Source organism: Stegodyphus dumicola, chromosome X1 (assembly GCF_044657685.1).
Source record: "Stegodyphus dumicola isolate Sdum_Otavi_A_Nest chromosome X1, ASM4465768v1".
Taxonomy (NCBI): Eukaryota; Metazoa; Arthropoda; class Arachnida; order Araneae; family Eresidae; genus Stegodyphus; species Stegodyphus dumicola.
The window spans coordinates 221,434,163-221,447,647 of NC_140780.1; the positions used below are offsets into that span (position 1 = coordinate 221,434,163).

At 32.2% G+C, this 13,485-nt stretch overlaps 1 protein-coding gene across 1 annotated transcript in view; it reads left to right on the forward strand.

Annotated features, from left to right (window-relative positions):
* The first annotated feature begins 525 nt into the window (after positions 1–525).
* LOC118193638 (lys-63-specific deubiquitinase BRCC36-like) overlaps positions 526–13,485 on the forward strand; it is a 42,076-nt gene continuing 29,116 nt past the window's right edge. Inside the window, exons 1-2 of the mRNA XM_035364750.2 lie at positions 526–682; positions 12,859–12,978. Of these exons, the coding sequence (XP_035220641.1) occupies positions 578–682; positions 12,859–12,978 (225 nt within the window). The 5' untranslated portion in view covers positions 526–577. The remainder of the gene's footprint in view (positions 683–12,858; positions 12,979–13,485) is intronic.

Here is a 13,485-nt window from a genome sequence, read left to right on the forward strand (position 1 = left end):
ACATGTCTCTAGGAGGTCTATTCTAACCTCCTTGTTTTTTACTTAATGTTTAATATTGTTCACCTTCTTTAATTATGATATATGTAATTATTTTTATATGTACATGAAGTTGTTTAAAAAGCACTCTTTTTAGAAATCGTTTTCTAAATTAGTTACGAAATCTCTTAAAAGAAAAGTTTGATATATTTTTCCATTTTTTAGACCGAAAAACCTCCGTCTTCTCCTTTTCCTACATTAGAAATTTAACTAGCTTACACTCTGAAAACTTTTCGATATTGATTCATAAATGAACTTCATAAAATCCAATTTTATGAAACACATTCGAAATCGAAATCAAGAAATAAATTCGAGAAACAACGCAAGAAAATTTCATACATACCTTGGCGAAAATTCGGCAAAATCCTCTCTTATTAAGCCATTGAGATCAAAGACAAGGTGTGGTTTAAATTTGAATTAAGCTCATTATACAAAACCTACCAATAGATTTTGGAAAATTTTACGAATGTTTTTATTAACTTCAATCTGGCAACACTAATATGTGAGAAGAATATTTTAAGTGTGAAAGTTTTCGAAGAACATGTCGCTGGCGTATGTAAATTTAGCAACTGATGTTTATTTTGTTTGTTTAAATCATGCATTGTCAACTGAAGGAGAAGAAATCGTTGGTCTTCTTGTGGGAGAGGTACTTGTTTAGTGTGCTGTTTACTATTAATGTTATTTTTGTTACCCATCTTGCTATTTTATTATTTATCTTTATTTTACATTGTCTAGAAAATGATTGCTTTAAAAGTTTCCGGTGTTTTATAAAGAAAAAAAAAAAAAAAAAAAAAGACTAAATACTGTGACGAAAATATTATGCGAAAGTGTATAAGGGTGTTGTTGCTTTCAAGACCGATGTCGTTTAATATCGTTTTTGTACGGGCACTGTATATTCTGTTTTAACTTAAATCATTCTTAGACATCAATGATAAAGTTGTAGGAAGTACTTTCGCAAAGAACCCGGTAAATGTAAGCGCTGAATTATCGCTAATTTTGTGCTTGTGCTGTTTTAAAGATATATTCCATTGAAGATTAGTAGGCTAATCTTTGGAATATGGTAACAGGTAGTTTGGTGACATTTTGGTAAGGCGATAAAGGTTACTAGCTAGTACTTTAGCAGTGTACACGGATAAAGTCAAGAGTGTGCGCAATGCCAATTTTGTGCAATTCTGAGATCTTTTTTTAACTGAAAATAGGTCGACGTGTACATGGATACCGTGTATGTGCAATTCTTAAAAACGCGGCAAGCAGTTTGCGATTCTGCACTTTCTCCCAATTTCGCACCTAATCTTCGTCATGATTAAGCACTTTTGATCCATAAAAGTTCTAGCATAAGCGTAATTCGGATAGCAGATTGTTGGAAAAAAATGTTGAGGAAAAAAAAAAAAAAAAAAAAAAACATGCCTCGTGAAAAACTTCGTGAAAACAAAATGGCGTCCAACGAAAACTAGCAGGTTGCTGTAGCAGGGTTGGTCGGCAAATTTTCGCCAAAAAATCGCTAAGTTACCATAATCCAAAGATTAACCAATTAGGGCAGTGAAGTATGCAAAAGCGATTTTATTTATGTTATTGTTACTCCTAAAGCTCCTTGTTATGGAATTTCGCTGTTATTTGCAATGTGTAAGAGTTCCCTTACATCTAGACTCTCACATCCGTAACTGAAGCTCTGGCAGCTTAAGTGTGTTTATCTACTGAGCCAAAGCATGAAATGAAAACGAATTGTTTCCGTTCGACAGAGGATTAGTAAAAGTGTTAAAAAAATTCCTTAGACATAAGAGTGTAACTAAAGTATTGGAAATTTGCTGGATTTGCGTATTAATCATTATTCATGATAATAATGACAGAATTAAGTGAAGCTAATCTTAAAAGATTAAGAGTACAAACGAAATCTTCCCTAACGCGGCTTCACAATAGTTTCAATAATCAGTTAAGTCTAACAGAATTAAAAGCACGATTAGAGAGAATTGAACAGATATTTAAAGAATTTGATCAATATGAAGCCACTTTACCCGAAGAAGCTTCTGTAATTGCTGAATTTGAAGCTAAATATTTTGAAACGAAAGTAATGTATCAATCTGACATTGCAACGGCCAGAAATGTTTTGATTTCAAATCCTGCTGCAGTTGAGGCTAACTTTTAACTTCCTCGTTTAAACATTCTGACTTTCAATAGTAAGTATACTGATTGGCTTAATTTTAAAGATCTGTACATGGCGACAATCAGTCATTAGCGGAAATTCAAAAATTCCGATATTTGATAGGACTTTTAACCCATTAACGAGCCTGCCCCTCATAGATCATTTAGATCATAATTGCTCTTTATTTCATAAATTACGGTTTCATATTTTTAATTTTATAATTTCTGCATGCCATCTTACCGGATTTAAACTGATGATGTATAATCCGGAATCGTCCGACGAGTCTGGATTAAAGACTTTTGACTGTATCTAAAAGAATTAAGTTTTGTAAAATAATAAAAAATATAATTAACTGTTCCATTTTGTCCTTTATGCATCTATTTATATAAAAATGGAATCTGGCTAGGGAATTTATGACTTGTATATAAACTAAAAATTGGTATCTTGACAAAACTTGTCAGAGCAAAAAAAGCGTACGTTATGTGATATTAGTGTATTAATCATACTTCTGTATATGTAAATGCAGTTTATAATTACTAGCATAAGTATCATAATGGATTTTATTAAAATGACGAAAACTGAATGCATGATCCTAGCATTATCAAACTACGGCTCTTTATCCCACTAAGTATTGCTTGGGTCATAACTAACACGAGTTTTATTTTTGAAATATTATTCCAAATAAAACAGGAAGCGTTAAACGATATTCATTTTAAACAGTTTTACTTTTTTATATGCATAGAAATGTTAAGTAGCTTTAAATTGTACTTCATTTCTGAAACTTCTGCGGTACTATTTTTAGAACAGATCAAGGACTTTAAAGAACAAGTACATTTTAGTAATATGCAACGTTAATGATGTAGTTCAAATGTTATCGAAGAGCTGTACGATTTGTAACTGGCACTGGAAGAAGCAAAATTTATCTGATGCTCCAATCTTCATTTAATGAATTAATAGAGAGTGATACAGGGTGAGCTGCTGGTCAGCATGTTAGTTACATACGAAAGCTAAACTACTTTCTTTTTTCCCACCGACAGTGAGGCAGCCAATCCACTGGTGCAGTTAGCATAGGCAAACTACTATTTGCTTGTACAAAAACTGTACTTAAAGCTTACAGCTTATTTGAAATAAATTTTGTATATTGAATACGACTTCCCCGAAAAGCGCTGTTTTCTATCTTATTTGTTTTAGATTTCAGATTAAAGGAAAATAATCAGTTCTGTTTCTCAGAGACGGGATTCCTGCCTGTTTCTTTTTCGTGATTTTCTACATGTATAACCCAGTTATCCACTGTAAGGGCTCCACGAAGGCCTATAGATCTCGTATGCTTTGTTATATTTAAATAACCCTAACCCTCATACTACGACAACTATCACACTAAATTAGGGTAGAAGATTTCAAAACAAGATTTTAAATAAGACTCCAGATCCCCACTAGCAGAGCATCTAAAATCGCTAAGCACAGCTAGTTCGACACGGGTTCAAATCCTGGCCAACAAGCTGGTTGCATGGACATTTTCTTGGCTTTTTTTACAAGTGGAATGAGAAATATAAGTCAGATCCTTGTAGAAAGTTTCCTTCCTCTTGGGCAGATAAACAATTGCGTGCTTCGCCGTAATCCAAATACATTAAACCCATCTGTATTGACAGCTATCATTCTATCTTTGTAAAGAAATATTAAGGTTAAAAACATTTAAATATCAAATTTGCATTAGACTGCAAATATTTTTAAGCAATTGACATTTTAAGCAGCAGAGCTTTTTAGTGGACTCGTGAACAACTGAAAATTGCAGCCCAGCTGGTATAGTGGTTAGTGTCGCTGACTGCCTTATCGAAGGGTCCTGGAGGAGGATGAATGTTTGTAAATGTATAGTGTCTGTGGGGACACTCTAAATATGCAGCGAGCCGAAAGTCCTCTCGAGAGGTTGATGGTGGCAACAACTGAAAATTAAGAAAGAAGACCCTAAAATCTGTATAAAACTCTACCGATTTCTAAAGCAATCTAACAAAACCTTTCCATCAGGCAATAAATTCTACTCATATAAGAACAGTTGTATTTTTATAGTATTTATCAACTTAAATTTATGAGAACCTACTCAAAGTTTGGTTTTTCAGAGCCTTCAAGATTCATTAGAATGGTGATAAGATCATGAAGTGTGAGAGAGGCAAAAAAATGTTTTAAGTGAAATAATTTCTGCAAAATGCACGAAGTATAAGTAGTTGTATAAATAATGACCTCTTTCAAACAGCATAATATTTCTGCAAAGTAGCACATATTTAGTTCACTCATGGTATTTGGGGCTATGAACAGAAGGTCGTCTTTATGAATAGAAGGTCGATTTGGGGCTATGAACAGAAGATTTTTATACTACTTCCTGATAAGCTATCGAATTCAAATTTTGTAAACATATTGACTGCGGATGATAATACAATATGGTAAAACAAATTTTATAAAATGCCATTAAATTTTTTTAAATTTAATGTTGATATGATTTTTGGACATATTTTTATTTGCAAGACAAACTACAAATGTCAAAACTTTAACGTTTGCACTGACATGAAATAATATTTTAATTGAAATTTGTATGATATTTTTAACCTAAGTTCTGATTTCTGAGTGAAAAGTCAGAAAATGTTTTCAATTATTTGAGGCATTTATTGTAAGTAAAAAATTTTTTATTCATTTTTGAAAAGTGATTTTTCAATTGAAAATAAGTCATTAAGATTAAGAAGATAAAAATTTAAAAAGTTTTATAACATAAGCTTTTCTTCAAAATTTATAAAATTCTTAATAAGCCAAAGGCAAAAAATAATTTATGGCATATTTTAACAGGAACAAGAGATTAATTAAACTTCTTTACAATATTCAGTTTATATGCAATTTATATCAAGGATTATAAAAGTACAGACACTTAAATAACGAAATCAAACAGTCGATTTCCAATGTCAAAAATATGTATAGGACGCAACTTTTTTTTATTATTCATGATATAAATTTGTAAATGAATTTTGTAAAGAATATTATTTAATCTCTTATTCCTATTAATCTATATAATAAATTACTGTACTCTTTTGTTAGCAGGATCGGATTAAAAAATGTATATATGTATGCATGTATATACGGATGTGTGTTCACGTATGCGCATATATATACATGTGTTTACACACAGACACATGCACATGGTGTGCATACATACATTCCTGAAATCCTTCCAATAGCAGAACAATAGCTAAATTACTTTTCTTTTTTTAATTTTTTAATCATTTGAGTTGTAAATAAAAGCTTATTCTATAAAAATCTCCTTTTTGTATTTCTTTAACAGCGTCTAAAACAGAAATTCTTATTTCCTCTTCCATTAACTTTCTAACTGGTAACAAATTTCTTATTTCTTTAGAACCAGTGTAAGATTGCTGTTATCGTAAAACATCAAGAAGAGTTCTTGATTGTAATACTTCCCGCGCTGTTGAGGGTCATTCATTAACTATTGTCATCAGGGTTGGAGGGACGCTTGTTGCCTTAGGTTGAAAGTGAGACAAAAATCCGGGCTATCCGTTTTTGACGTTTCTTTTAAGTCTAACAAAAAGACGGGTCAATTCGTTTTCAAGGAGATATTTAAAATGAAAATATTACGGGAGAAACCATTAAGGAGCTTGCATAAAAGAACGAGAAAATTCGGGTCAAACCGTTTAAGGGTTAACAGACGAATCAGCTGCTATTATTAAGCACATTCTGATTTCCGAAACTACATATGATAAGGTTTTGGACAAATTGATGAATCGTTATGATAGGAAAAATCAAATTGTCATGTCACTTGTCAGAACATTTCTTGAGCAACCCAGAATTACTAGCGTTGATTCTTTTAATCTAAGAAAACTGTCTGATACATCTGAAGAAGTTGTCCGTGGATTAAAATCTCTTGGCGAAAAGGCTTCGTCTAGAGATGTTTGGGTAATTTATTTTTGTTAGGAAAGGTTGATCCTGAAACACGCCATTTATGGTCACAAAAGATTGGTGAAGAATTTCCTACCTTAGAATGTTTTTTGGAATTCTTAAACTCAAAATGTTAAACACTCGTAATACTGAAAATCGAGTATTGCATAAAAATCAGTGCTTTGTTTTGAAGAATGTTTCACATAATAATAAACATTCTGGTACAACTCTAATATACGCCCTAATTTCACCAAATGTGGCGATATGTGTTCTGCGCTAATTTTTGGCGCGATTGCGTGTCCTATGGCAACCCTGTTGACGTTGAAAAATCTTTCGCTGGAGCTCTGTTCCAGCCTCTGTGTCTGAGAAGATGGGAGGGAAAGATAAAATGGTTAGTTGTTGAATTGAAGTTCGGCAAAAGGAAATATCATTGTGGCTATCCTGTTGAGGGGTAGTGGGTATTTAGAAGTGTGGAAAGAGGGTCTGGGAGATTATTTTTAATGGCAGTGCACGATAGAAGTAGGGATTTGTGATTTTATTTATTTGTGAACCATAGTATAAATTTTCTGGATAGTGTGTCTGGCTGTTATGTAAATACGATAGTGATTATGTGGCGGCATGTTAAAGGCGGTATGAAATTTATATTTCTGCTATTCGAAAACGCATTAATTCATGGTAAGTGCATTTTATTTTATCCTTGGTTTTATTTTGTAGAATGTTATGTTCATTGGTTCTTTAGTATGAATTTCTGTCGTTATTGTTGTTTTTTTAAATTGTTTGAAATTTATTTTAGTTTATTTTGTTGTTTAGTGTCTAGACTGTGCAATTCGTAGATGTTTTTTAAAGTTGAAACAGAACGCTGTGTACATGGTATTATTTGAAATTTATTGTTGTTATGTTATTTTATTAAAGCGAGGAGTGCGTAGACCGTAGATTCCTTCCTTGCCTAAATTGTGCAATTCGTAGAATTTTTTAAAGTTTAAACACGATGCTGTGTACATGGTATTCTTTGAAATTTATTGTTGTTATGTTAATTTATTAAAGCGAGGTGTGCGTAGTTTGTAGATTCGTTCGTTGCCTACATTGTGCAATTCGTAAATGTTTTTTTAAGTTAAAACATGTCGCTGTGTACATGGATTCTTGTCAAATATTTTTGGTTAGAAACTTTACGTTTTTGCTATCTAAATTTTTTGTTTTTGTTTCGGATTTTTAACTAAATTGTGTGTTCAAAACGTAGTTTTTGCATGTGCGAAAACCGCGTTTTTGGAGACATTTTAGGCTAAAAGTTCAAAATGTAGACAAAAAATTTAGATAGTAATATGGCAGCATGAAGTTTCTCGCCAAAAATATTTGGCAAGAAATTTGGCGACTTGAGGGCGCATATCAGATCTATTTTAAAATGCCATAACTGCAGTGGGGTTTTCATCTGCAAAGAACTCGTTGGTGGCGTTGCAGTTTTACTCGCCAAGTTCATCAACGATTGATTGACGCCGAGAATGATCGGCGTACGGTTATGAGGTATTAAAACACAATGGAAGTAATCCGCTTAAACGTGGTATTTAGTGCATATAATCAAAGTAATTAAAGAATAAGTAACATAAATTCAAGTTAGCTGAGAAAACAATATATTAAGCATATGGAAGTGAAAATTCAAAATTAACCGGTCAAACGCGATATACGAAAATAAACTTGTATTGAATTAAAGTTAGCACAGAAAACAAAATATAAAGCCTAACAGAAGTAAAATAATCATGTAATAATGACCCCTTTTTCTTGGCAAAGTTATCTATTTAATGGAAAAAAATAGTAAATTTCAGATCTGTCTTTGAATATCTTTCAGTATTATAAAATTCCAAAATATTCCTGTTTTTTTTTAACAGTGAAGTTTCTAAAGAAATTGTGAAAGTATAAAATCAAAAAGCCAATTTTACGATTAGTATCTTCACTGCATAATTTTAAAGTACTTCTATAATACTATGATTGAAAATCCATTATCATCATATAAATGAAATCAATAGATATTCTCATATAAATGGAAACTTAATTGTAACTATCTGATGACATAGAAGTTTTTTTAGTAATAAATTATATTCTGCTCTAATTTTTTAAAATTTTATGTATATGTTCATATATTGCATTTAAAAAAAAAAAAAAAAAAAAAAAAAAAAACATATTCACTTTAAATTTGGCATATTAATTTTTACTAAGACTTGCTTTCTTGCATGTAATTCATAACAAGAACCAAGGAACATATTAATTGTTGTTCACTGCTTTGCAACTGATATGCAGCTCATCAGCAGCCAAACAGTAAAGTGACTGAAGTCTGGTAGTTTGGTTAGCCAAGCTAATGAGCAAGTTGTATGATTGTTTTCAGGGCTTAAATCTACGTTCTCAATATGTAACGTGGATTTAAGCCAGTTGCCTTCAGAAAGACCTCCTTGAAGGCATCTTTCCTCTTAGGCAGATATCTCTCCCATGCTTTTCCATAATTTAAACAAATCAAACCTAACTGATGTATGCTGCTAAAAATTTTATTTAAAGTCCACGTTTATCCCTTTGACGTGCGGTGGTTGCGCCTTGAAACCAGTGCTCTTCACAATGGCGTTTGCTTGCTTCTCAAATAGGAATGTTTATTTTTACCCGGATATAGATAAGGAGTTTTGAAATCACAGAGTTATTTTATTACTAAACAATACATGAACCTGCCCAGTAAAAAGGTCTTTCTTTTCCAGACACTTTTCTCTGACCTCAACACACAATTATCAATATTAACAATAATATCAATATTAACAATGATTAACAATAATCAATTAATGGGAAACTTCACAGGTATTGGTTATGCCGGTCCTGTAATTTGGAATGTTACATAGGTCGTTGCTTTAAGACCACTAGAGGTAATATAGCTTTGTTTGTATGTCTAGCTACCAAAGCTTAACATATTGAGGTAATTAGCGACTTAACTGCAGATTCTATGTCTAGCTACCAAAGCTTACCATATTGAGGTAGTTAGCGACTTAACTGCAGATTCTGTCATTGCTGCTCTTAGGCGATTTGTATCCTTGATACTTATTTTCGGATAATGGTAAGGAGTTTGTTGGGGCAAAAAGAGAAAGTTGTCCGAATTGCACCCTCTGCTACTTTCACTTAACAGCAATGAATTGATTTTAAATTATTTGGCTCAAAATACTATGGAATGGAAAATGATTCCACCTGATTCTCCCCACTTTGGTGGTTTGTGGGTGTCAGGGATCAAGTCCATAGAATTCCATTTGAAAAGAATGATAGGAGCTGTGGCGGCTGGTAATAAGCACTGTGGAACTGCATCACGCCCTATTTCCACTTATTAGTTTTAATATTTAATATAATGTATCCTATATTCTTTAATTCTTTCTTTATACTTCTACAATATTTAATCCTTAAGCTTAATGTCAGTAGCCATGCCCCAGTTTATGGAAAAGGTACTAAATCTTTGTATGGAAGTGCGTGCTTCACAGTTCCAACGGCGTAGTGTTTGGCTGTTCTGCGCATGCGTACACAGAAGGCAGCACACGATGGAGAGAGAAGAGCACTGTCGCTCTTGCAGTGCCGAATCAGGCATGCCATTGGGAGGTGGTTCTTTTTTTACTCCGCGTGTGCTGTGGTTAAAAACCATACACCATATTCTTGATTAGATTATTTTGTAGCTATTCTATCTGATTTGTTTTTTCGGTTCTTTTATTTTACAGAAAACTTTAACCATGTCTTGCATCCTCAAGTTATAAATTCTGTGACTGTAAGTGAACTTCAAGAGCTTTTGTTTTCACAGCTGTCTCTCCATGAAAAAGTTTCAATTAAGAAAAGAGGTCGTTCAACACCTGATATTCTAATATGCCAGCCAGGGATAAGCAACAACAAGAAATATATTCATAGTTTCAATTCTGAATGGTACCAACGGAAAAGTTGGCTTTGTGGTTGTGAAGTAAAAAATGGGAAGAAAATCCCATGCTTGCTGTTTGAAGGTGATGTAACGTGGACAAAAGATGGTTTCAGAAATATAAACAAAATGAAAGAAAAAACTGAAAAGCATGAGAAGTCAAAGAAGCACATTGATAATGTAGATTCACTGTCACCTTTAGTAACCGTTAGTATTAAGGAGAAGCTTAGTGAGGGATATACAGACTTTCAGTCAATGAGCATAATGTAAAGGTTAAAAAGATCCGTGAAATATTGTGCAAAATAATAGACTGCATTTTCTTTTGTGGAAACTTTGAAACTCCCTTACGTGGACATGATGAAAAAGACGATTCAGTAAATACAGGGGTATTTAGAGGATTAGTAAATTTTGCATCTAAATTAGATTCAGATTTGAAGAATCACTTAAAAACTAGTGCAGTCTTCAAAGGTGTTTCTAAGACCATTCAGAGTGAGATACTTGACTGCCTACTTCAAATATATCATGAGGAGATGAGGACGGAAATTAAAAAAGCTTCTTTTGTAGCTTTTATGGCTGATGACACGACAGATGTTTCAGAACACACTAAGATGGTCCTTGTTCTACGGTATGTATTGAATGGAGAAGTATTTGAGTGTTTCTGGGGGTTCTTTATTCCAGAAAATCAAACTGCAGATGGCATATCAAAATGTATTTTAGAACAATTGAATATAATCCTTCAGGGAAATGAACAAAAATTGATAACTTAGACATTTGATGGTGCAAATGTCATGAAAGGCAAAAAAGCAGGAGTTCAAACAAAAAATAACAGCAGTTTATACTAATGCACATTTCTTTCACTGTTATGCATATCAACTTAATTTAATAATGAAAAATGCAGCAAGTAATTCACGAAACATGAAAATATTTTTTTTTCAAACATTCTGGCTATTATAACATTCTTCTCAAGATCACCGCAACGTGTGTCCATTCTAAAGAAGCATATGGACGTTAGCATTCCACGTCTTTCCTTCACAAGGTGGAACTTCAACATACGGACCATAAACAGAGTTCATGAAAATTTGCAACCTTTAAAAAATTACCTTACTGAAATTCAGTCAACATCAAATACAGATAAAACTATTGCAGAAGCAACAGGAATTTTAAAATATCTAAATGATGATAAACTAACCAAGTTTTGGTTAGAGCTTTTTTATCAGATTATGCCTCATGTTGAAATAATATACAAGCAAATGCAATCCAGAGAAATTAGTGTGTATAAAGTTAATGAATATATAACAAATTTCAAAACTGCTATTTAAGAATTAAGAAACTCAAAGCATTGTGAGAATTCTTCAAAGACACTGATGGCAGAAGTTAAGGAAATATGTGACTTTATGTGTATTGATATAATGGACATTCTTCCACTAAACACGTAGCAGCTGCTAAATTGTTCAACAAGAAATGCTTCGCTAGTTTTAGGAATGAACATCCTACAGAAGAAATAGTACTGACCACTGAAGCATATACAACAGTTGACAAAGAAAAACTTGAAACGGAACTAAAAGTATTCTATTATAGGTCTAATATTCATGAGTACTGCAAATTAATTGAGCTACTGAAATTTATCTTGGAAAATAATTTAGATGTTCTTAGTGAAATTATAAAACTGATAAAAATTCTCTTGACAGTTCTCATGACTACATCAGAAACAGAATGCTGGTTTTCAACAAACTTCAAATGAAAAGAATGAAAATTTTTCTAAGAATCAGTATGAATTCGGAAAGACTAAATGTGCTTGCAGTACTTTCAATAGAGAAAAATTTCCTCAGTTGTCATCCAGAGATCAAGGAGAAAAGTATTGTTCTTTTTGCACAAATTAAATCAAGAAAAATGGATTTCATTTTTAAATGAATAGATAAAGATTGAACTGTAACAATTTAGGTTAAAGTAATTAAGAAATGTTTAATTTTGTTCTTGTAAGATTTCATGAAGTTTCAAAATAAATTTTCATTTTATATATGTTTGTTTGCTTGTACACAATTTTAAAACAAAGGTTAAAATTTTCTGGAACAGCACCGCCACTAATTTTAGCTACAAGTCGCCACTGGATAGGAGAGACAAAGTTAACATTTGAGGAATTAACTGCTTTACTAATTCAAATTGAAGCTGAGTTAAATTCATACCCCTTATCTAAAACTAATCACAATAATGTAGCTAATTTAGATCAAATTCTTTAATTGGGGATGTCATTACCAGCATCCCAGAACAGGATTTTTCGGGTTTTTTCCGTTTTGTCAGCGCAAGCGATAATGTCCCCAATAATGGTACAGCTGATGCCAAACGAAATATCCTTGCTGGCAACCTTTTATGCCTCATTTTCAAAACAAGTAGCAGCCATTTCTTATCAGATTGATTGTTTCTTTCAATACTGGCATACAATTACATAGAATTTTTACCAGATATTTAAATTTTATGCCTTAAGGCCTGGCAAATTCGGCAACCCTGATTCTGTTGCTGACATGCCCACTTTAAAATCATACAGCAAACGAGCACTTTTGATGCATCCATTTCAATCAGTTGCCCTGTGAGCTATATTTGAAGTACCGATGCAACACGCTTTTATACTCTTGGTCAATGTCCGGACTCCCATCCTAACCACTTCATTGCCGTGTTTGGCGACTATTTTTATGTTGGGGTTCACACTTCCAATGTCATATCAAAAACGGCAAGAACTTTTTTGGTTACCTTGTATTTTCTGAAAATAATATAATAAGCATAGAATTAAGTTGAGAATGAATAATTTATATGTGAAAGTCCTAATTTTTGTTTCTCATTTTAGGTTGATGAGAACAGAGTTGCTCATATTTCAGCAGTTGTTATCCTTCGTCGCTCTGACAAGCGAAAAGATCGTGTAGAAATATCACCTGAACAGTTGTCAAATGCATCTACTGAAGCTGAAGTATCCTGAGCTTTCAAATTGTCTTAGAATGCTTTCTCTGTGTGAAATTTTGAGATACTTAGATTTATTAAGTATATACAGTAAGAGAGATTTCATAAAAATAAAATAGAATATTAAAATTGCTGTATAAATTATTCTTTAAAAGTTCTTATTTATATAGTAATTAGTCCTTATTTCCTAACAATAATAATAATTTAAGCAGTCATAAATTCATAAATAAATCGATCATAATTTTTTGCTTTTTTTATTTTTTAAGTCTCTCATTATAAGGAACCAATAATTTTTTTTTTCTCTTTTAAATGATCAATATATACTATAAACCAAAACATTCTAAAGTGAAATGTACTAAAAAATACTTAAAAAGTGATCCTGTATCTGAATTTGTCCTGTAAAAGATTAAAAATAATTTAGCTACCGAATGACTTGATAACAAACAAAGTATGATTTCATTTTACTAAATATTATACAGGTTTATATGTAAATGTTTTTGATTTTGTATTTTTTTAT